The sequence below is a fragment of the Sinocyclocheilus anshuiensis genome, unplaced genomic scaffold (assembly GCF_001515605.1).
Source record: "Sinocyclocheilus anshuiensis isolate Anshui unplaced genomic scaffold, SAMN03320099.WGS_v1.1 scaffold1096, whole genome shotgun sequence".
NCBI classification, from domain to species: Eukaryota; Metazoa; Chordata; class Actinopteri; order Cypriniformes; family Cyprinidae; genus Sinocyclocheilus; species Sinocyclocheilus anshuiensis.
The window spans coordinates 298410-323659 of record NW_015548251.1 but is presented as its reverse complement, the minus strand read 5'-3'; the positions used below and the strand labels follow the sequence as shown (position 1 = coordinate 323659).

The 25250-nt window shown below is 36.6% G+C and overlaps 3 protein-coding genes across 7 annotated transcripts in view; 1 reads left to right on the top strand and 2 right to left on the bottom strand.

Moving 5' to 3' along the window:
• Nucleotides 1-10184, top strand: part of LOC107655318 (arf-GAP with SH3 domain, ANK repeat and PH domain-containing protein 2-like) — a 77712-nt gene extending 67528 nt beyond the window's left edge. For 2 of the 3 annotated variants that reach the window (XM_016442777.1, XM_016442776.1), the window contains 11 exons: nt 452-537; nt 750-865; nt 1406-1473; nt 1587-1694; nt 2442-2670; nt 4416-4562; nt 5906-6026; nt 6387-6472; nt 6568-6644; nt 6811-6924; nt 9238-10184. In XM_016442777.1, the coding sequence (XP_016298263.1) occupies nt 452-537; nt 750-865; nt 1406-1473; nt 1587-1694; nt 2442-2670; nt 4416-4562; nt 5906-6026; nt 6387-6472; nt 6568-6644; nt 6811-6924; nt 9238-9312 (1227 nt within the window). In that variant the 3' untranslated portion in view covers nt 9313-10184. The remainder of the gene's footprint in view (nt 1-451; nt 538-749; nt 866-1405; nt 1474-1586; nt 1695-2441; nt 2671-4415; nt 4563-5905; nt 6027-6386; nt 6473-6567; nt 6645-6810; nt 6925-9237) is intronic. The other variant, XM_016442779.1, reaches the window with a different exon arrangement.
• Nucleotides 10185-10714: 530 nt separating this feature from the next.
• Nucleotides 10715-17290, bottom strand: LOC107655317 (integrin beta-1-binding protein 1-like). 2 transcript variants are annotated; one of them, XM_016442775.1, is made up of 8 exons: nt 17095-17290; nt 16414-16469; nt 15618-15747; nt 15113-15191; nt 14900-15030; nt 13801-13893; nt 13479-13628; nt 10715-12443 (listed from the first exon to the last, which is right to left on the bottom strand). In XM_016442775.1, the coding sequence occupies exons 3-8, from the start codon at nt 15687-15689 to the stop codon at nt 12369-12371; spliced, it is 600 nt and encodes a 199-aa protein (XP_016298261.1). In that variant the 5' UTR covers nt 15690-15747; nt 16414-16469; nt 17095-17290; the 3' UTR covers nt 10715-12368. The 2 variants fall into 2 exon arrangements, with proteins under 2 accessions (XP_016298261.1, XP_016298260.1); XM_016442774.1 differs by lacking the exon at nt 16414-16469 and having other exon boundaries at nt 17095-17289.
• Nucleotides 17291-19126: 1836 nt separating this feature from the next.
• The window catches only part of LOC107655315 (disintegrin and metalloproteinase domain-containing protein 17-like), a 24262-nt gene continuing 18138 nt past the window's right edge, over nt 19127-25250 (bottom strand). The window contains exons 13-20 of one of the 2 annotated variants that reach the window (XM_016442772.1): nt 24127-24230; nt 23916-24050; nt 22761-22888; nt 22584-22662; nt 22406-22494; nt 21419-21475; nt 21155-21194; nt 19127-19895 (exon numbers count right to left, since the gene is read on the bottom strand). In XM_016442772.1, the coding sequence (XP_016298258.1) occupies nt 19543-19895; nt 21155-21194; nt 21419-21475; nt 22406-22494; nt 22584-22662; nt 22761-22888; nt 23916-24050; nt 24127-24230 (985 nt within the window). In that variant the 3' untranslated portion in view covers nt 19127-19542. The remainder of the gene's footprint in view (nt 19896-21154; nt 21195-21418; nt 21476-22405; nt 22495-22583; nt 22663-22760; nt 22889-23915; nt 24051-24126; nt 24231-25250) is intronic. The other variant, XM_016442773.1, reaches the window with a different exon arrangement.

Sequence of the window (25250 nt, the reverse complement as noted above, 5' to 3'; positions counted from 1 at the left end):
TATATATATATATATATATACATACACACACACACACACACTTTTAAATGAAGTTCAAATAAAATAATTAAATTTTTATTATTATTTATAAAAAAAAACACTTTAATGTGATCCATTACTGATTTATTAAGAAATCACAGTAGATATTTATATTGTTTTTTTTTTAATGCAGATTTAGTTCATATTTTGACATTGAAATTTAACTATTAAGTATTAAAAATAATAAATAACAGTTTGAATCCGATCTCTTACTTATTTATTATGAATTTACAGTAAAAATCCTTACTGTGATATTTCATAGAAAACTTACTAAACAGTATTTTTTTGTATTAAAGTGCAGAAAATGTGTGCGCTTTTGAGTGTGCACAAACCTTAATAGTAACCAAATAGTAACAGTATCAACATGTCGTGTTGTTTATTTGTTTGTTTCTTGTTTGGCTTGCTGTGGTAGGAACAAGGTGAGACAGCCCTTCATCTGGCCGTGAGACTGGTGGACAGAACCTCCCTTCACATCATCGACTTCCTCACCCAGAACAGGCAAGACCCAGACAGCCCAACGGAGGGTTTATTTCCCTTGTTTGCTGACCAAGTGCTGACTGATACTCCCCCAACAAAATCTGAATGAACAGCTTTTTTATTGTCGCTTGACCAAAGCTATTTAAAAGTGCTGGTTTTGAAGGTTAAAGAAGCCATTATGGCTGTGACTGGAATGGAAAATTGATGAAAACTGTGTTTGTTTCTCCCCGCAGTTTAAACCTGGATAAGCAAACGTCTAAAGGAAGCACAGCGCTGCATTACTGCTGCCTGACAGACAACAGCGAGTGTCTCAAACTGCTGCTGAGAGGAAAAGCCTCTATAGACATCGGTATGCAGCAAATGAAATCTCCTGACGTAGTCCCTGTTGAAACAGGAAGTTTGGGTGTGACATATTGAAGGGATCCCTTTCATGATGTCTTTAAAGATTCCGAGACTCCTTGTTATGTCTGGGTAGAACTTTTCGGGATGTTTTCACACCATGTTCTTATTTTGACTGCTAGGAGAAGTTAGTGTGCTGATTGGAGAGGGGTTGTAATTCTGCTGTTGTCCTGTTATTAACAATCTGTCCACCAACAATGGGAAGTAAAGATAACAGAGCCATATGTGGCCTAGCGGTTGTGTGGTGTGTATGTGGGAGGGTGAATCTGTGCCAGGGAATCTCCTCTCTCAGATCCCTGCCAGTGTCTATTGTAAGCAAGCTGTCTGGATAGACTTGGCTTTGTCTTGTCTGTAAAATAAAATTGAATACTGGAAGCCAAGAGTACAGAATGTGGTGGGAAAATGCGAAGTTGTCCTTATTCATCCAGGCTTCTAAAATGTAACAATCCAATGTATCCTCCTCTTAAAATGTGTTTGTGTGTGTGTTTAGCTAATGAAGCTGGTGAGACGCCGCTTGACATCGCCAGGCGACTCAAACACCTGCAGTGTGAGGAACTGGTGAGCCGTCATATTATACATACAACATCCTTGTAGATTAAATAGTTCAAATAAAATTAACTTGAACTTAACTTGAACACTGGCCTAGATGCTAAGAACTTTCGCTCTTTTAGCTTAACCAAGCACTTGCAGGAAAGTTCAACGCTCATGTGCATGTGGAGTACGAGTGGAGACTTCAGCATGAAGACCTGGACGAGAGTGATGAAGATCTGGATGAGAAGGTGAGCACCAACTTTGAGATCTCAAGGACAAATCATGCCTTATGACTAATATGTATGTGAAGAGTTCACATGCAAAAGCCTCTAAGTACCATCTGAAATTTTCTTCTAAAATGAGCATTTTTATCAGGCTCCTATGTTTAGGTTCAGTAATTTTACTTTAATGGCAATGTATAGGTCCTTTTCTATGCCATTAAAGTAAAATAATTGAACATAAATATAGGAGCCTGATAAAAATGCTAATTTTAGATGAAAATTTCAGACAGCACTTTAATTTAATTTGTGTAGATATTGTAGTGTGTGTAATATTTAATACATAATTATTAACTTAAAAGGGTTTCAGTCAAACAGTTACTGTAGCAGAGTTCATTCATAATATAGTAAAAATCAAGTTAAAAACAATCAAGGCATGTTTCCAACACTTTTCAACTAAATGTTTTGTTTTCATATATATGCACTAATGTACCAATGGTGTATTTAAGAGCATCATTTATCTAAATGTGTTTTTACTAAAACACTTGAATGTATGAAAAATGCCACACAGAGACTTCCAACAACATTGATTGATGCAAACAAATACGTGTTTTGAATGTTCATTATATATATGTGTATATATATATATATATATAGTGAACTGCTTTAATTTTTTATATTGCCTGCAGATACATTGCAAATATTTGTTGTGATTTTTGTGAATATTCAGTGGGTTTATCTAGTCTCACTTACAGCATTTAACCTTTGTGCCTATAGTCCAGTCCTCACCGGCGGGACGAGAGGCCCATCAGCTGCTACACACCGGGCAGTAATTCCCTTCAGCCCAGTCCGGCCAGCCTGGCACGAGACGCACGAGACGTGGTCAAAGACAAGCAGCGTTTCGTTCCCAACCTTGTCAACAATGAGACCTATGGAACCATCATCAACACCAACTCACCGGTCACCCTGTCCACCTCTGCTCCACCTCTACCACCCCGAAATTTAGGTACTTTACATTTCAATCAGCTCACCGTGAAAGCAAAAACAATGATTAAGGGCTGAGGACGGAAATAGATCAGCCTCCTCTATTACATTAAAGGTACAAAATCCAAAAAATAAAGAAATCCAAAAACTCTGATCAAATGGATGGAATAAAAATGAATATAATTATAATTAATTTTAAAAGTTAAGTAATAACTAATATAACTATTGGCCACACTTTATTTTAAAGTGTCATTGTTACAGCATAATTTAAAAAATAAGTACTGATTAATATTAATTAATTACATGTACTTACTATTTACTTATATTATCATTATTTAGTGCTGTCAAATGACTAATCGCGATTAATCGCATCCAAAATAATCTTTTTTGTTTACATAATATATTTATGTGTACCGTTTATTTATTATGTATATATAAATACACACACATTCAGTATATATTTTGAAAATATTTACATGTATATACATTTATATTATTATATTTTATATTATATATAAATATATTTAATATATAAAGATAACATTTTTCTTAAATATATACATGCACGTGTTTGCATTTATATATACATAATAAATATACACAGTACACATAAATATATTATGTAAACAAAAACTTTTATTTTTGATGCGATTAATCGCGATTAATCGTTTGACAGCACTATTATTATTATAACATAATTCATTATTTTAACTGTTTAATACAATCAATTAATGATGTAATGTGTTAAAATATATACAAAATGTCCAGATTATTTATTTACTTATTTTTATTTATTTATTTTTTACTATTTGAATACAATCAATTAATGTGATGTGTTAGATCATGCAATCATATACTAGACTACTACTAGACAAAGTAAAATATAGGCAAAATGTCCAGCGTAAATTTGAACTCCAGTATTAAAAAAAAAAATTGATACAATTGTGAAAAGTTATTCCATTGTAAGATTCACTTCAATAATATTTATAGTATTTGATAATGTTATTTAATGAAAATTATGAAGTGTTGCTAAATATACAAAAAAAAAAAAAGCTAATCAAATGCTACAAAAAGTCAAACATACATAAATGCAGCAAGTCAATAAGGCTGTTTGACCCTTTATGATTCTCATTCAGGCCACAATATGCTGCTGTATTTTTGGCCTCACAGATGTCAGGTCTCAAAACGGCAGAAATCTCATTTGACCTGCTCTTGAATTCTCACCGTCACCCAGTTCCACTGCAGCGCTCCATGGCAACAGCTGTGTGAAGATGCTGACCTATATGAGCGCTCCCAGAGTCTCTGGACAGGGAGCCGCTCTGAGCTCGGCAGCAGGTGGCATGTGCAGCTGCACTCTTTCAAATGCTTTCAGGACTGTTTAGAAGGCCTTACAGCTCTAGTAAGATGACATAAGCTAGATGTCAGTGAACAAGAGACTGGTAACCTTCTGACTTTGTCTGTCAGAGTTTAACTCGGATAAAAAAGTCCTGATTTCTGCATTAGAACAAGATGTTTTTCTCTCTATTGGGACTTTGCTCTCAAACCTCAGTTAGACTTCACAATGAGCTGTATTCTTAAAGACACTAATGGAATTAGGTGCATAATGGAGCTCTGCTGGTCTGGAGCAGCTCCAGGGTCCAGAAAAAGAGACACAGCAGAGCTTTCTCGTCATCTAGTAAACAAAAGCGGTGTCCTGTAGACCAATCTGAAGTCACTCTCTTTGAATCTGACATGCAGTTGCTCTTTCTTCTCTTCACCTTCCCACAGTTCAGCCGTCTGGTCTTGCTGGAATGGCTCAGGGATCTCCCGGTTGGAAGCCTGGCTCCCTAGATCTGACCGGCAGGCAGCGATCTTCCTCTGACCCCCCTAACATGCATCCTCCAGCGCCCCCCTTACGGGGCACATCCACTTCCCGTGAGTTGGCTGTACATGAATGAGTGGATGAAGCTTTGCTCCAGGCCGAGCGATTTAGTTTAGGGCCGGATTGTTCTTTGATTGATCCTGGATCTGCTTTTTGTAATGTGATGTCATGACATGGCAGTGTCTTAACTCATGAATATTAATTAGGTTGTCTTTTGCGAATTGACCATACTTAACTGTCCATTCACGTTAATATTAATATTCATGAACGAATGGCAGGTAGCAGGCTTCAGAAATTCTGGTCTGCACTGGTCTTTGAGCTGAAAGGCTGTTATTGACCCATGCCTGATTTCCCCCCAAAATTCAAGATGATTGCACTCTCTTTGTCTTTCATTCATTTCATATCTGTTCAGGGATTTACAGATCAGTAGATGATCAGATGTGTCTTTCTGTTCTCTTAATTCAGGGTCAAAAACTGTTTGAAATAACACAAGTTTTAAAACAATTTTTTTAAGAGTACAAAAAAGCCAACAAGTATATTTCAGTATATTTAAAATGTTTATTATTATTACTACAGTGAATATATATTAGTTTAGTTATGCTCAGTGGTATGATATTTATTCATCTATAAATAACCTATATAAAACTATTAAAGCCAACAATAATATTAGTAGCTTTAACTTTTTTTTTGTTTTTATGTTTTATATGTATCAACCATGTTTTGTCTACCAAAAAGGGTGGAACTGGAAATATAAATAAATATAGGAATTATAGTTTCCATATAAAAGTAATGGAATTTCATAAAATATTAAAAGTAATAATAATCTAATTATGATTATTTTTTTCTTTATTATTACAGTTTTTGATTTATTGTTTTCTCATTTGCAAACAAGCAACAAAATAAAACATACATGTTCTCAGCATTTAAAAACAATACAGACAAAACAAAACAAAGGCTGAATATTTATTAAAAACAATGAAAATACATATTTAAAAAAAAATGTGGCTGTCAGTTACTATGATCATTAGTACCCTATATACATATATATATATAGTATTATAAATATATTAAATAATAAATAGTAAAATCTAGTTATGTTCAGCTCTACAATATTTAATCAGCTATAAATATATATATATATTTAATATAATGTTATTAACTATATAATATTATTTTTATATTTTATTTGTAATTAATTAAAAATATAAAAATATTTTTAAAAGTCTTTATCCAAAAATTAAGAAAAACTGTGGAGTGTCATAGAAATTCAGGTGTGGGAACCCTGTTAACAATAATGAAGCACAAAAAAAATATTGAAACATCTGTGAAAAGTTTATGTTTTAGTAGTTGTGAGGATCTTTAACGTAAATGCAGCTATTTGATGATTTCTGTGCAGTTCTTCTGCCCAGCGGAGCTCTTCCTCCTGCGGCTAAAACTGGCAGCATGATGGAGGCCATGACTATACAGCCCAAACCCGGACAGGGGCCTCCTGGTCAGAGCATCAGCCGGGCTACAAGGTCAGAATACTAAACAACCTTTGACCACATGCACACACGTGTGTACATATTCACTCTGACACTTCTGCCCTAAGCACTAATAGCCGCTAGTCCTTGCATAGAACTTCTGTAGAGTGTTTGGCGAGTCAGATTCCAGTAAAAGGTGAGTGTGCCCTTATCTGAACACAGAGGTGAAAAACGCCTGTAGGGAAATACAATTCCTATTCAAGTCCTCATTCACGCACACAGTGCCAGAGGACCAGACAAGTAGGGCACTCAGATTACTAATGGTGTTGCCAGCATGACCCAAGTCGAAATATCGTAGCTTTTAGTACTACAGAAACTGTACACAACATTCACATCTGTTGTTGTTGCTTGCAGTGCGGACAAAAGCTTCAGTAAAAGCACACTGATGCGCTCCGGATCCATCGAGAGACCAGGTAGATGTCAGAGAAACCATGTTGACTGTAAGTTGATGTTGTATTAATAAAAGGCTTGCGGCCATTGTTGTAGTGAAAATGCAAAGCTAATTGTGATGTCATTTCCTGTTTTTGTGGAACAGCTAAAGTTCCTGGAGGCCCCCAAAACTCCACTGGTCAAACTCTGCCCGCTACACACATGCCCAGGAAAACTTACCTGGTATGTTCAACCACAAGATGACACTCCAAATATGCAAATCCAGTCAATTCAAAGGAATCATCCAATATGGCATCCAAATATGATAAAAAGAAAAATATTTAGCATGTGTGAGATGATAACTGACATGTTCTTGTGTTTCCAAACCGGATCCGTGTGTGGTAAACAGAGGCCGAAGCGTGTGAAGGCCATGTATAACTGTGTGGCTGATAACCCAGACGAGCTGACGTTCTCTGAGGGAGAGGTGATCGTCGTGGACGGTGAGGAGGACCAGGAGTGGTGGGTGAGTATCCTGACCTCACTTCAACTCTATGTAGATGACACACACCTCACCTTCAAATATTAAGAGTGAGGGAACCAGAGAGGAAACGTTAGTTGACCATATTCCTCTTCCTGTGACTGGCTGCTTGTTAATAAGTAAACTCACCGAGGGCCGCGTTCTGGTTCAGTGTCTCTGGCTGAATACAGACTAGCTGCTTGTTTTCCACCAAATCACCCTCGTTTCCACTGGCCGTGTTTAGTCATTCAATCTCCACAGAGGCTCATCGGCGGTACAGTCAAAGATCTGTGTTCCTGTGTGACTTCTGTGCTATTTACATATCTGTGTGCTTCAGTGGGTTCAAGCTGCATTTCCACTTCATTTGTTTTGACAGTTGTTAAGAATTATTGATTTGAGTTGAGATTATTTTTATTTTATGAAAGTGACGTGACATGTGGCGACCCATACTCAGAATTAGTGCTCTGCATTTACCCATCCAAAGTGCACACACACAGCAGTGAACACACACACACAGCAGTGAACACACACACAGCAGTGAACACACACCCGGAGCAGTGGGCAGCCATTTTTGCTGCGGCACCCGGGGAGCAGTTGGGGGTTCGGTGCCTTGCTCAAGGGCACCTCAGTCGTGGTATTGAAGGTGGGAGAGAGCGCTGTACATTCACTCCCCCCACCTACAATCCCTGCCGGTACGAGACTCGAACCCACAACCTCTAACCATTAGGCCACGACTTCCCACAAGAGACCGTCTTAAACTAAGAAAAACTTCCGCTAAGAAAAAATGCATTTAGCTTATCATCAAGATTAGCTTCATCTGAGGACTCATTAATAAGAGTTTATGGAATCCTGTGTGTTTTTTTTGATGCTGTACTGAGGTTCTGGATTACCTTCTCGGTCTGGTTTTGGGATGAATGTGGTGTGACTAAATAGCCTAAAAGTGGTTTTTAGATCTCGCAGACAACAGACAGATAATCCAAAATTAATAGTTTAGAAAGGGATTTAAACCCTTCAAAAAAAAGACCTTTTCTGAGGGCATGATGTGGCTATTACTATCTATCCTAGATTTCAAATGTGTAATATGTTACTCATTTGAAATAGTCAAATTAACAATGTATGCAAATGAACAATATGTTTGTATCTAATTTAGTTGTCTATGAAACCTGGCACTGTGTATTACAAATATGGTTGGCTCTTTGATCTGCTTTGGATTAAAGCGTATATAATATTTTAGTATGTTTACTAAATAAAGTTTGAATGTAAATGGATGTAGTAAATGTGTGTAAAAAATGCTTTTATAAGTTAAATTAGGTGTTTAGTATTATTTATATGTTTAGCATTATTTATATACTATTTATATATATTAATATTTTTAATTTTATTTTATTTTTATTATTTCCTGCCGGTACGAGACTCGAACCCACAACCTCTAACCATTAGGCCACGACTTCCCACAAGAGACCGTCTTAAACTAAGAAAAACTTCCGCTAAGAAAAAATGCATTTAGCTTATCATCAAGATTAGCTTCATCTGAGGACTCATTAATAAGAGTTTATGGAATCCTGTGTGTTTTTTTTGATGCTGTACTGAGGTTCTGGATTACCTTCTCGGTCTGGTTTTGGGATGAATGTGGTGTGACTAAATAGCCTAAAAGTGGTTTTTAGATCTCGCAGACAACAGACAGATAATCCAAAATTAATAGTTTAGAAAGGGATTTAAACCCTTCAAAAAAAAGACCTTTTCTGAGGGCATGATGTGGCTATTACTATCTATCCTAGATTTCAAATGTGTAATATGTTACTCATTTGAAATAGTCAAATTAACAATGTATGCAAATGAACAATATGTTTGTATCTAATTTAGTTGTCTATGAAACCTGGCACTGTGTATTACAAATATGGTTGGCTCTTTGATCTGCTTTGGATTAAAGCGTATATAATATTTTAGTATGTTTACTAAATAAAGTTTGAATGTAAATGGATGTAGTAAATGTGTGTAAAAAATGCTTTTATAAGTTAAATTAGGTGTTTAGTATTATTTATATGTTTAGCATTATTTATATACTATTTATATATATTAATATTTTTAATTTAATTTTATTTTTAGATTTTTTTATTTGTATTAATTTTGTCATGTCTTTTTTGTCAATTTTTTCCGTCTGTTTTGCAGTTTTTATGTATTTATTTACTTATTTCAGTCTCCCTCTCTCACACACTATATATATATATATATCTCTCAAAAATACATTTTGGCCTTTTAACACACCTGTATGCAGTTTCAGGAACCTTTCTGACATACTTTCCCTTGATTGTTTTGTAGCTGGGCCACATCGAGGGAGAGCCAATGAGAAGAGGAGCGTTTCCTGTCACATTTGTGCAGTTCATCATGGACTGAAGTTCAGAGATCATAGACACTGAGCTGGACGGATGACGGCACTTCTCTGCTTCTGTGTGGCCTCACTGACCTTCATCATCATCATCATTGTCCCCTTTGTCGTGAGGCTTGTGTCTTCACTGAGCTTCCAAAATCCCTGGCTCTAACCTGGCTTGAGAGACTCTCTCTGGAATATAACAGCTTTCTGGGCTTTTTGTTTTTGGTTTGTGGACCAGATATGATTCAGAACTAATCTAGTTGCACTTTTAACCTAATTTATCATGACCGCAATGCTAATGAGACAAATGCCACTAAAATGAAGGTTTTATTCCAAGATCATTTACATCCTTATTCCTTTTAGATAGACTGCTCTATGCCGTAAAGTTGTGAGAGTCTGCATGAACATTCAGTGGCCTCCAGAGAGAGCAAAGGAGCATCAAGGAGGTTCATTTCTGTATAGATATTTATAAACTGGAGCTGTCCTTCTGTGATCTTGATTTAGATGCTCTTATTGATTGGAACGATCTTTTGCAGACCTTCCTTCAGTGTGCAGGCCGCTTGCCTTGAGAGATCTGTGGAACGGTGTCATTTATCAAATGGCTCATTCATTCTTAAAGTGATAGCCCAAAAATGAAAATGTGGTCATTTATGCTCTTTCAAACAGTGCAAAAGATGTACTGTGGAATGTCCAGAGTGCTTTTTCATAACGGGTCGGGGACTGTGGGTGTTGTGCACTATAAATGCGGTCCATGCTATTAGTTTTCTATATTCCAAGTCTGATGAAGTCCTATTGTAACTTTGTGTCAGGAACAGACCAATATTTAAATGGATTGTTCACCCCAAAATGACAATTCTACCCTTAAAAAAAAAAAGAAGATAATTTTATCACGTTCGTATAGTTCCAAACCTGTATGACTTATTTCTTCTGTGGAACACAAAAAAGATATTTTGAAGAATGTGGGAACCAAGCATCATGGGAGCCTATTGACTTCTATTGTAAAGACAAAAATAACTTATTTGAGAAATGTTTAAAAAAATATCTAATTTTGTGTTTCACATAAATTCATACAGGTTTGGAACAAGGGAGAGTGAATGATGACAGAATTGACATTTGTGTGTGAAGAAGTAAGGCGTTATTCACTGAAAATCATCTTCTGTGGTTCTCATATCTCATTCAGTTTAATTATGCTGTCAAGACATGCCAAGCCAGGTTTATGAGAGCCAAACATGATAAACAAATGATGTCAAACTTGGCACACGTCACATTAAATCAAATGCAAGTTTGAATGAGATTTGAGAACTGTGATCAAGGGGAAAGATAAAGAGTGAATAGCATTTTTACCTCTGTTGTTTTAGTCCCAACATACAGTATGTGTTCTGGGTACTTGGAATATAGCGCCACATTTACAATGTTGTTCTTGTCTTTTTAGAGCTTGACAGGTTTGTTGTCATTCTAGAAAAAGCACTCTTGACATTCTTAAATATTCATCCTGGCTGGTTCTGTGGAAGATAAAAAGGTTTGAAATATCATGACGACAGCATTTTCAGTTCTGGGTGAACTATTCTTTTAAGTTGCTCACTCTTTTCTTCAGCGTGCAAAACAGGACCATACTGAATAATGTTTTTACCTCGAGAGCTCCAAAACCTAGTCATTTTGAACAGATTCCAAGGTGTCAGTTTGAGATATGAATTATTTCCACCTCCCAGGATGTTCCCAGAGTCTCCCTGCTTTGGTTGGCCAGATGGGTAATAACTCTGCATCTCCTCTAATTGTATTCCAGGGGAAATTAAAATCCCTCATGTCATTTCCCCTCACAACACTTCTCTAAATCCTTTCTAAAGCTTTGAAATGCTCATCCATCTGTAATTGTGTGCAGGAGTAACACAGCAGAGCGTTTTATGTCATGAGTGTTTGATGTGGTTGCAGAGCAACTTAGAGTCTGTTATGTAACTTTTAATTACAGTCATGTTAGTCTTGATTGAGCTCGGACCAGAGTGCCCTGTGACTCGGGCAGTGGTGGGATGTAATTATCCTGTGTTCAGCTCACTGTATACGGTCGGCACCTGGCCGGCTGTGATTGTAGATAAATGTAGACTTTGCTTTGTGCATATTTAATTGTAAGCTGAGAGCTAAACTGATAATGACTGATGTTTTGACGTACTGTTAGAGTACACTTTTAACTAAGATGAAAACGACCTCTATTCACCCGTTTACCATAAACGTCATTGATGCTAATATATAAATATATGCATATATGTACAAATAAATGGGAAAACTGGAATTCAAAAAACTGCAAAAGAATTTCTTGTTCACGTGTTGCATTATTTGGGTAGGTTAAGTGAAAATGTGCCAGGTAAAGGGACATTAAACTTCAGGCTTTATGTTCCTTGATTAGGGGGCTGTAGGATGTTTTTGTTGTTATTATTAAACATGAATAGTTTGAAAACACTCCAATTATTCAACAGGATGAAAGCACTGCCATCTAGTGGAAACGAGGGGGAAAAAACGAGATGAAACTGCATTATTCGCATTTATTGTACCATATTAACTGATCTGATCCCACCTGGACCAGGAGGACGACAAAAGAGGGGCATGTACATATTAAAGATGCAGAGGGTTTGGGTTTTACAGCATCTTTGTGTTTACACTGACATTAATGTACCATGGTTTACACAAACCCACTAGAGCTCAACAAATCCCAGATTCACTGGCCCATAGTGGGAAATGTGCTCTGAGGTTGTTATTATATTTACATTAAATAAGATTAAATTAGGTTACAAAAATAGACGCAGCCCAAACTTGGCTTTTGGGTTGTGGTGGGGCTGATAAGAGAAGAGGATGCTGGGACTAATGTATATGGTGTAAACATGTGGTTGAGATGGCTGCCCTTTCATGCTGAACAAAGACGGATCAGCTGTATTGACATTAATCAAAGTGAGACAAATTCCAGCATTTCTGTCAGAAGCTTTTAAAAAGGGCACCTTCCACAAACAGACTTCAATCCTCCTCCTGCTGCTGCTGCTGCTGCTGAAGGAATGAGTGAGGGTGGAAGAACAGGATCACTCCCAAACAGACCTCAGGAGGACTTCTCTGAGGCCAGGGCACAGTCGAAGGAGGTGGACAGTACTTTACAGATGGCCTGGGCTTGTTCCTGTAGAGCACAGATTAACAAAGACAGCTGGAGTCTTCTATAGACATTGCAATTCAAAAGTTTGGGTCAGTTTTTTAGTACAAAATTGATACTTGTATTCAGCAAAGAGTGTTAAATTGATCAGAAGTGACAGCCATAACATTTATAATGTTACAAAAGATTTCTATTTCAAAGAAGTGCTGTTCTTTTGAATTTTCTATTATCAAAAAATCCTGAAAAAACGTATCCGTTTCCACAAAAATACCAAGCAGCACAACTGTTTCAACGTTGATAAGAAATGTTTCTTGAGCAGCAAATCAGCATATTAGAATGATTTCAGAAGGATCATGTGACACAAGACTGCTGAAAATTCAGCTTTGCATCACAGGAATATATTACATTTTAAAACACATTACATTTGTAATCATTTAAAAAAATGTAATATTTCACAATATTACCGTTTACTGTATTTCTGAGTAAATAAATGCTGCCTTAGTGAGCATAAAAGATTTCTTTCAAAAACAAAAAATAATCTTACCAAACCCAAACATTTGAACGGTAGTGTACTGTATAATATATGGTATGTTTATAGAATAAATATCAATATAAAAGACATACAGTACATGTAATATGTATGTAAAATAGATTTAATTAGTTCATGTAAATGTCTGATTGAACAATTCATCATCACTCAGTTAAAATAAATGTGTTAAAAGTAAAAATACATTGTCATTGTGTATAAATATATAAATGAAAATTTGTATCAGTAATCTTTGTGTTCATTTGATTTATAAAAAAAAAAAGGGCAATTGCTTTATAACAAGATTTTTATTATGTTTTATGTTTTGCCCTAATCATTTTAAATAAAATTGGTTACAATAGCCTTTTGGTCTAAATGATGGTTCCTCCAGTTTAAAATAAAATATATTCACCTTTTCACTCATTTCAGGGCTAACACACAAATAGTGAAATACTGTTTTCTGCTACATTGTCCAGGTCTAGGCCTAATTCATACTTGATAAGCCTTCAGAAAGACTTCCTGTCTTGAGGTCTTACCGCACTGCTGCACTGATACACCCAGATGCTGCACTCCTGCTGCTCTGCATCTGTGGTCTTCAGTGCGAGCAGGTTTTTTCCAGCACCCAGACCATCATCATAGCAAAGCATACGCACAATCAGGTAGAGCGGGTGACGGTGAAGCACATCCTGAGAAAATAGGGAATAATGATAGCTGATAGAGGTAATGTTCCGTTACAGTCCCACGTTATTATTTTGTGATCATGAATCTAAATGCTTCTTTTATATGGTGGATAAAAAAAGAGCCAAACCTCTCATATGAATATTAAACAATGACATTGGGTCAGGTGAATGAACTCACACACTGGTCCAATGAGGCCACTTTAACTCCATACTTGGACACTCCCAGAATCATCTCCTCATTTCCAGGCACAAACGGCAGTTTTCCATCTTGCTTTAAATTGAATACATGAAATATAATGAAGGTTTTTAAACAGCTTCAGTCTTAATGCATGATTTATGATAACTATTTAATTTCTGCTTTAATACCAGTGGTCTAGGCCAGGCGAAATAAGATAAAGTATTTTCCCTAAATATATTTCAACATCATCTGAAAATCGTAAGAATTATGGCTTCTAAAAAAGTGAAGTGGTCACATTAAAAAAAAAAAAAGCATAGTTTGCTAGATTAAAAGAATTGTTTACACAAATATGATTTTCTGAAAATGTACTCATCCTCAGACTATCAAATTTGAAGATTAGAAATGTACACATCACTTTCTCACCAATGGATCTTCTGCAGTGAATGGGTGCCGTCAGAATAAGAGTCCAAACAGCTGCTAAAAACATCTCAATAATCCAAAAAAATAATCAACACGACTAAATTCCATCAATGTCTTGTGAAACGAAAGGCTGCGTGTCTCTAAGAAACAAATCCATCATTACATCATTTTAACTTTAAACTGTCGCTTCTGGCCAAAATACCAGTCCATAACCCATAACACTTCCTCCAGTGAAAAAGTCAACTCCTGTTGTCCTCTCACACCAAAATCCACCAATATATTTGTTTAGAACTTTTTTGGACTCTTTTTGCTTATAAATAGTGCTTTTTTATGGATTATGGACTCGTATTTTAACCAGAAGCAGCGGTTTGAATTCATTACAAACAAGCATGTTTTCACTTGACAAGACATTAATTGATGGACTGGAGCTGTGTGGATTACTTGTGGATTGGTGTGATGTTTGAACTCTCATTCTGACGGCACCCATTCACAGCGAAGGAACCATTAGCAAGAAAGTGATGTAACATTACATTTCTCCAAATCCGTTCCGATGAAGAAACAAACTCACCTTCCTCTTGGATGGCCTAAGGGTGAGTACATTTTCAGCAAATTTCCATTTTTGGGTGAACTACTCCTTTAAGAGGGTGACATCTAATCGTCCCCTTTTGTAGATCCTTACCTGAGCTGCATCAATGTAGTTGATCAGGTCTAGAGGCTCCTGAAGGGTTTTGCTCATCTCAAACTGTAGCTTCTCGATGGCTCCCACATACTTGACTCTGAACTCAGCACAGGCGTCAGACACGGCGTTACCTGAGGGTTCAACAAGGTCAGGAACTAGTGAGGGTCACAAATGTACACACATGAGTTTCTAGATGTTTCAGTGAGGACTAACTTGAGCTCTTGGTGGAGTCCGTATCAAGACTGGCAACTGTGCTGGACCTAGACAGGCCTCCCAAACTGGAATCTACCGACTGGATAAAGGGAAATCAGTTTATCATGACCTTTGTGGAAAACAGAACTCAGCAGACAGAATGGCTGAATCCCAATTACTCCCTATATAGAATAACAAATCAGTGTATCCTAAACCATAGCAGTATATCAAAAGTGCACAGACTGTATACCGTACATTGCCCTATGGATTTTTGATTCACAGATGCATTCCTTTTGAGCTAATACTGGTCACAACCCCTTTCACTGCACCCTTTGGTATCAAGGTTTAATTTTAATATGTGGAAGTAAGTCCCAGTACAAGCATACTGGCTCAGTTCATATTTGTAAGTACATTTCAGCATAACAAATGTAATATGCTCTTTCTGTACCTAACAGAAATGTGCAAATGGAAATTCAGCCAATATTTGTTTACGACGTGTGTACTTGATGACTGCTGGTAAACCAACCTTGCTTTTAGTGCTGATCTCACTGCTCTGGGAGCTGCTGCTGCTGTGGCGCTTCTTGACCTTTCGAAACATCCTTCACCATGACGCCAGTGCTGCGGGTCTCCAGCTTACCAGCAGATGGAAGCAGAGTCTGAGGAGAAATAACAGCATTAGTATTACTTCAGTTCATCAAAATTAAAATCACACCCATAGTTTCCTGTAACGATGGATTTTAAATCAAAGACCAAATATTTAATAACATGATTATTTCAAGATCCATACACTGTTTAACCAATGATATTTTTTTTCCTTTGGTAGATTTCCATTTGTATGTCAGGTACAAATTTTTGAAAGAATTTATGCTTAACAGTGTACAACTGACTCTAATAACACTAAAGAGAAAGTACAATATGCTAGCCAGTAGCCAATGGAATATTTTAGAACAGAGCAAACCTAGAAACGAATATAAAAATATAGAAATAAATATGGGAAGACACACACACACACACACACACACTCTCTCTCTCTCTCTCACTAAAACATTTTCATGTTCTTCCAGGCCTTGAACTAAAAAAAAAATGTTTTTTTTAACCCATTCTCAATAAATAATTCTCATTTTTTTGATACTCGGAACCTATGGAAAATTGATTCCGCAAAAAAAAAATCTCAATCTTTTTATCTCACAATTCAGACTTTTTTTTCCTCACAATTCTGATTTTATATCTCACAATTCTTTTTTTTCTGGAAATTTTGAAAAAAAGGCTGAATCGTGAGCTATAAAATCTGAATTGCAAGATACAGTAAAAAGTCAAATTACCTTCTTTCATTTTTTATTCTGTGGCAGAAAAAAAGAATTAAGGTGTCAACAGGATTCTGAGGGAAAAAAGTCAACATTTCACAATATAAACGGAATTAAGAGATGTAAACTCTGAATCGTGAAAAAGTCAGAACGCTTTAGAAAACTTAGATTTCACCTTAGATATCATCTCATGATATCGTAATACATAATTTCATTCAATAAATCACTAAATTCAAAACAGTTAAATTTGTAAACTCAACACTGACTATTAACCAAAAAACGATGAGCCCAAGAGTGAGAGCTGTCAATGAACAAGGTTCTTTATGCAGTATTCTGCTCAGACATATTACGTTATGAAAAATACTGCCTTAGAGTATGAGAAATCCAGCATGGACATGTTCTCGGGGTTCAGGGCACTCCACGAGCCCACGCCCTTATAAAACAATGGTGCCAAACTTTGAGTACATTTCTAGGAGTCGCTCAGTCCATTTCTTCTAGGCACGAGCTCACCGCGATCCCACTGCTAATGAAAACCCCGCGGAAAGTAACGGAAACCCGTTGCTAGGATAAACACTCAGCAGCACCCCACGTCTAGCCTGACTAATGCGAGCGCAAAGGGCTCTCGTTTGGTCGTTTATTGGCATCTCTATAATTAAATATGGAGAATTTGAATTTGGTAAACAAGCACACTGGGCATACCTCTATTTTGAGCTCACTATGCAGCAGTGTACGGCCGTAATAATTACTAATAGGTAGGTTCATCAAAGCAGCGGTCGGCAGCCCCGTTTTGGCGAGACTTGCGTTGACACTTCACTTCCTGTACGGCTCCACCCAGCACTTCTTAAAGGGGACGCACGACAGTAAATGGCTGTTTAGATTGGAGTATCAACTTACTACAGTACAACTACTAAGTACTGGGCAGTATATACTACATTACAATTTTTTTAAATAGCAAATGGCTATGTTTAGAACTGATATCAGCTTACTAACTGCTCTATATACTCTAAATATATTCATTCATCATTAGCAAGAGGCTATGTATTACTGATCTTTCAGTAGAGACAGTAAATGCTTTAATTTTTAATCTTCTGGCAATATCAAATGTACTTTTCTTTCAGGTTCATAAAATAATCAGAAACACTTCAGTGTAGAGGCAGTTTATTCATGTGGCTTCAAACCCCAATAATACATGTTAAATAAATGTGACATAACCAAGAACCAAAAACACACACATTGAATGATAGCAGAATGGCATCAGATACAGCTTTCTACATCCAAGTGAGATGTTTTATTACTTCTGATTTGATATTCAGGAATATAAGAAACAATACAAAATATATATTTAGTCATTTGACTTATTATGGCACATTAAAACTTTACAATATCTTAAAATTTGACTGTAATAGTTTTAGTCAGATATTTCACAGTGGGGGAATACTAGTCACTAGTCCTTCTAAAATATCGATTGATTTTGGTCACGTCTATACAACTGTTTTAGTGGCAAAAAGAGAAAATCTATGAAAATATGCACATCCCTCGGCTCTGTAATCAGTGTTTCACATATTCATACTGGTATATTAAAATGACATGAGATGCTATAGAGCAGGGTTCCTCAAATCTTGCCCTGGAGGGCCAATGCGCTGCAGAGTTTAGCTCCAACCCTGATCAAACTCACCTACCTGTGATTTTCTAATGATCCTGAAGACATTGATTAGCATGCTCAGGTGTGTTTGATTAGGGTTAGAGGTAAACTCTGCAGGAAAGTGGATCTCGTGGGCCAGATTTGAGGATCCCTGCTATAGAGAATATAGTAGTACAAATTAAACTGAGCAAACCTTAAAATGCAAAATATTTAAAATTTGTAACATCCTGTGCAATTTCTATCTTTAGGCCTTAAGAACATGTAAAATAAAACTCATAAATCGCATCTCCTCTTACAGTCTCCATACACATATGACACTTAATTCATAAACATATGGCATAGGACATGCATAGCTTGAATCTTCTCAGCAAGTCGACCAGTGTAACATTAAAAGTGTGACGACACGTATAGAGTCGTGCTGTAGTCCTGCTGCTCATGAGGTATAAATGAATGAGAATACAAGAATTTGCACTACTGGATGTATGTTACAAGGCACAAACTGACTGTATTAAAGGAATATTCCAGGTTAAATACAAGTTAAAGGAATCGTTTACCAAAAACGAAAATTCTGTCATCAATGCCTTTATGAACATTTTGAAGTGTGAAAGTTTTGGAGGAATGGATTTTAAATGAGGGACAGAAATCTCTCATCTCTTCATTTGTGATTTTTGGGTTTGGAAGGACATGAGGGCGAGTAAACAATAGCATCATTTTCATATTTAGGTGAACTGTCCCTTTAAGCTCTATGTGATTGTCAGTTACCACAAAAATGATTTTGATTTGTACTTCGGTTTATAAAAACTAAAATTGCCTAAACTGTTACAACAGACGTATATAGGACAAATGTACAATAATTGATGGAGTGGTTCACCCTAAAATGAAACTTGTGTCATCATTTCCTCAACCTTGTGTTTTTCAAACCTGCATTACTGACTTTCTCCTGTGGAACACAAAAAGAAGATTTTATGAACCACGTTTCTACTGTTTTTGTCCATACAATAAAAGTCAATGGGGTCCAAAAGAATATAGGACCCCAATGACTTTCATCCATCTGTGGTTCCACAGAAGAAAGTCAGTCATACATGTGAGTAAAAAGATAATATAATTTTCATTTTTGTATAAACTATCTTTTTAAACTCGTAGCCTTTTGTTTCAATATCTGTCAGCATGTCTTTTTGCTGGCTTCTGAAAACTGCTGAGTCAAGTTTCACAGCCAAAGATGCCGTCCAAAGCGGTTTTGAATTTATTCCTTTAACTTGTGTCATTTCTCTTGGCAGTTTCTGACATGCGTTTAAAGTAACACTATTTTTATTAACAACTATAATTGTGCATTACAGGAATGCTACAAAATTTCTAAGAACCAACTGAAATGTGTCAGCAGTTTACACATCACAGACTTTTAAATGCACCAACAAAATGAACCCCGATTGCACCCTGATCTTCACAGCTCATGTCTCAATCAAGTGATCTTATACCAGTGTCCTCAGCTCACCGTCTCCTTACTGTCAATGCACGCCTGTCTCGTCAGCCGTCTCTTGTCCCCGCGGGATGGCGTTGACTGTCCGGTGAGGTCCTCGAAGGACCTGGCAGCTGTGCCGCTTTGACGGAAGCCTTCCACCTCGTCCAGGTGAGAGTCTCCGCTGGGGTCCTCCTCGATTGTGGCCATTCGCAGCGGATCCGCTTTGAGTGCGGCGGAGAGGTTGGCAGGGCCTGGGCCGGAGAGCGTCTCCTGTGCCGGTGAGACGGCGGGGCCTGTGGGGCCCAGTAAGGGCTGAGGTCGCGCTGCCGCTGAATACAGATGATGGGCCTTCACAATGCGGATGGGCGCCGATTCCAGACTGCTTAGCATCTCTGCGCTCTAAGGACAGAATTTTGGGATGGAATAAGTAAATGAGACTTCCAAAAGACTCGGTATTCATAGTATTCACTACATCCTGCACAAACAGGGATGGGCACAAGTACTCGGAAGTGACAGCAATTATCGATTATGAAAGTACTAAATGAATAACTGTTTAATTATTCATTTAAAATCGAACAAAACACAAGTGGTTTTAAACTATTTTTGACATGACATCTTAAAACAGTGACTGAATTAACGGCAAAACACAATACAAAGACCAAAGATCCATATGATGCGAAAATACGTAAACCAACTACTGATGTACCAAAACTTGGACAAATTTTTATTAATAATTTTTTTAAATTCAGCATTTCTTGCATCATTTTATTTTAATTGTATTTTTAGATTTTATTTTTATAATAGCACTTTACTGAAAATTCACCACAAAAGTGGGCAGAAAAAAAGAAAATGATAAAAAAACAATACACAAAAATAATAATTTATATATATATATATTAATTTATGCACAATTTGGTAACACTTTACAGATTTAATTTGTTAACATTAACTATATTAATTAACTTTAACAATATTTATATAGCATTTATTAATCTTACTTAATATTAAGTTCAAAATTTACTAATACCTTATTAAAATTTGAAGCTGTATCTGTTAACATTATTTAATGTACTTTGAACTAACATGAACATTGTTATTAACTAACATTAACAAAGATTAATAAATGCTGTAAAAATACATTGTTCATCGGTAGTTCATATAATATTTAATGCATTAACTAATGTTAACAAATGAGATCTTATTGTAAAGTGTTATCCATAATTTTAATTACATAGTAGCACAGTTATAATATTCTGATTTATCGGTCAAGCACGAGTGCACAAACGAATGCCCATCCCTATGCATAACATAAACAGCATGCTACACTTGAGTTAAATGCAGCAAAATATGCACCTGCCAAATCAGTAATGGTCCATTCACATCTCTTGAACCAAATCAAATAAAGAGCCGGGCACCTGTAGCGTATGCAGTATCAAGAGAGTTTCAAAGCTGTGCATTTAAAACGCTCCAATACCGAACTGCATCCAAAATAAAAAAATTTGAACCAGAAACCGGCCACACATCCTCATGGACACTGAATGCACGAGACATACAGGACAAGCTGAACTAAACTCAGTCGGCCCGTCACAATCAGCGCGCTCCGACTCATCACACTCAGGGGGCACAGCGGTGCGGGGGGCCGTATGACGCTCACTCACCTGAGTTGAGAGCTCTACTACACACCTCCACCGCCATCTGCTGCAGTTCCACAAGGGTCAGAGCAAACAAGCCACAAGTCATACATATGCAGCCATGCTTGCCCATACTAGCCCTGATAAAAGACGCCAAGCTAACTGGATGAGCAAGTTATGTTACCTCGAGGTGCTGGATGACTTTAATGCAGGTTTAGTGTTAGTAATCTGATCTGCTGCGAGAGAAAGGAGCCATGGTGGGAGTTTTAGTTTTGTGACAGAAGGACTTACACTAGGGTACGTCATGGTTTTGGAGTTTTCCTCATATTGCTGATCCAGTTTCTTGTCCTATTAACAAGCAAAGAGAGACGATCACTGTAATGTCTTGTCTTTAAAGGGCTCGTTTAGCCAAAAATTACAATTCTGTCATCATTTACTCACCATTGTACTTACATAATTACTTCTGTAGAAGTATTATCAGAAACAGACGTTTCTGAATGTGACGGCAATATAAATGAAATTATGGCAAAATACCATCAAATTTCAGTCTGTTCCTCACAGTGTTATTGTTAACTAAAAAATGTTTTTTGTTGATTGAAATAAAGCTGAAATAAGATATAAATATCAGATGAAAAACTTAATTCAAAATGAATAAAATAAGTTTTAAAATAAGTATTTCAATTACTAAAACAGAAATAAAAATAAAAACTGAATAGAAACATTAAAAAATGAATAATATGACAAAACCATAACATAAAAAAATAAAACTTAAACTAGTTCATATCAAAATGACCAAAACTTTAACTTAAATGAAAATGAAAAGTATAAAAAAAGCTAATTTAAAATATTAATAAATACTATAATAGTATATAAATATTGCTAAAATACTGGTTAAAATATAAATACCTAAAAACATTTAAAATATAACAATAAAAGTGAATTCAACCCTAACCTATATTAATGAATACTATATTAGTGTATAAATAATGCTAAAATACTGATTCCTCACACAAAGCTATCGCTTGGCTTTAGAAGACTTGTAATACAGCGTACAAGTCGTATGGACCACTTTTATAATATTTTAGGGCTTGACTGTCAAAATTCAAACACACTTTTTGCATGGACAACAGCAGCTAGTGCTTTCTACCAAACAAGTTCCACAGAAGAAAGTCAAAGATGTTTGGAAGTACATGAGTATGTGTAAATGATGACCGGGTGGACTATCCCTTTAAGAAAAATCAGTTCAGAAAAACATATTGACTGTGATATAGGTCTCACCACACAGTGCACCAGTATGCTTAGGGGAATCCAGAACAGGAGAGAGAAGACCACCACTGATCCAACTATGTTGTCAGCCAAGAACTTCCCTGAACATTGACAGAAAAGAGTCACCACTAGCATTTACAAAACATACAGAAAAGGTCCTGGTTAAATTCACCCTGTTATCATCTCTTACCAAATGTGTTGATGTCCAGTTTGTCTATGAAGTCCCATAAACGTTCGATGACATCTTGGACGTGCTTCATGCATTTACCCTGGAATGTGCAACACCACAGCATTTGTCACACCAGTGAAAACACTATTCAGTCTGATAAATGATCATTGTCAAAACAGAAACAAGCAGTGTACTCACGGCCCCATCACAGAAGCCAACGGTACAGGGTTTGCCCTTGCGCAGGTAAAGATATGACCCATCACTGATAAAGGGAGTGCACAGCCCGCTACTGCTTCTACAGCACACTTTGCAAGAGTCCTCAGTCTCTGAAAAACATCACAGCAAACGAACAGACTCAGCACTTCTGCATTCATAATTACAGGTAAAACATTGAACACTATTATTAGTATGTGTGTTTTGGTTCTAGCTTCAGTTTACATCAACCATCTCAATTAACGGGCCAATGTAACGCAATTTTGAAGTGGTATGCATTGGCCAATATCTGTGCAGTTTCTGTTTACATATATTTGGGGTGAATGTTGTGTAAAATAGCCTAAATAATCCCGTAATTTCAGCCTCTTTTTTTTTACATCTTACCTGCTGTCATTATATAGAGAGAATATAGTTGGGGATAGTTGTCACAAAGTCTGTATACTTTACACTAATCAAAAGCTTGGGGTCAGTAAGATTTTTACTTATTATTATTAATTTTTAAAAAGAAATTAATACTGATATTCAGCAAGAACGCATTAAATTGATCAAAACTGATAGTAAAGACGTACATTTTTTACAAAAGATTTCCATTTCAAATAAATGCTGTTCTTTTGAACTGTCTATTTATCAAAGAGTTCTGAACATGACTAATAAAAATAAATAAAAATATTTCTTGAGCACCAAACAGCATATTAGACTGACTTCTGAAGGATCATGTGACACTGAAGACTGGAGTAATGATGCTGAAAATTCAGCTTTCCGTCACAGGAATAAATGACATTTTAAAATATATTCAAATAGAAAACTGTTATTTTAAAATGTAATTTTTCACAATATGACTGTTTTTTTATTTTGAAACTAACCTTTAAAAAAAAAAACACACACATATAAAAAAAAAAAATGAAATATTTGATAATCATTAAGAAATTAAAAAAATCTCTTATATGACCTGCATTTTTTCCCCAGACAATAATTATATAAATGTTCAAAAGCTTTATTGTAACCAAGATATTAAAGTCTTTGTCTCTACAGTGTTATATTGTCCATCGCTGCTCACTAGGTATGAACACTGATCATCCAAACAGGTCTCTTGTTTGGGCACTAGTGTGAACACAGAAGAGGGTTTGATGAGACATTTACCATTGCAGGCACAGGACTCAAGATTATGCATAGCCTCGCAGAAAGGCTTGCACTCGCCCTTCTGACATCGACCCTTATCCACACACTCTGTATTATCCACCAGGTTTCCAGGGGTGGGGCACTCACTGCTGTTGCCTAGGGATACACAAGGGTAAAAAGTATAATTAATCCAGACCACTGCTACATTGACATTGGAGAGTTTGGAGCTCACCTGTGCACTTTGACATGCCCTTGCAGGTGGCGGTGATGATCTCCTGACAGGTCTTATTTGCACTTTCAAACCTACAGTCCTTGCAGCAGGGGCTGTTCCTGTCACTGAGGGTCACAGACAACAATATCAGCCACAAATACTGATAGCAACAATGCCCTTAAGATAACCACACTTCCTAATAAAATTTGCAACCACTTGTCACCAGCTGTCATCAGTCAGACTATGGAAGAAAAATTTGCATAAAGAAATGTTTAATAACTCTATATAAACCTTTCAAGACAATCGATGGATTACGGTTCTGTTGAAGCCATCAGCCAGCATAATTAAACTTAATTTATAAAATGTACGCAATAGCCGATTTCAATTCCCATTAATATACAAAAAATGTAATTTATTCCTGTGATGGCAAAGCTGAATTTTCAGCATCATTACCCCAGTCTTCAGTGTCACACGATCCTTCAGAAATTATTCTAATATGCTGATTTGCTACTGAAAGGGATTAAAGGGATAATTCTGTCATTAATTACGCACCCTCATGTCGTTCCAAACCCGTAAGACCTTCATTCGTCTTCGGAACACCTAATTAAAATATTTTTGATAAAATCCGAAAGCTTTCTGACCCTGCATAGACAGCAAAGGAACCACCACATTCAAGGCCAAGGACATTGCTAAAATAGTTCGTGTGACATCAGTGGTTCAACCTTAATTTTATGAAGCTATGATAATACTTTTTGTGCGCAAAGAAAATAAAAATAAAAATTTCTTCTTCCAGTCGGTCTCCACCTCCATTCACAAGAGTACCACGGCGCATGCGTGTCCATTCCCCTGCTTGTAAACAAGGCGCAGTGCATCCAGGTTCTACGTCAGAACGCCGGCTCCAGCGTCAGCAGCACCAAACGCACGAGTCATGTGCACTGATGTCACATGGACTATTTTAACAATATCCTTACTACGTTTCTGGGCCTTGAACGTGGTAGTTCCCTTGCTGTCTATTAGAGCCCGACCGATATGGGTTTTTTGGGGCTGATACCGATACCGATATTAGGGAGTAAAAAAGGCCGATATCGATATATCGGCCGATATTCTTTGTGTATATTATAGTACAGTACCAGTCAAAAGTTTGG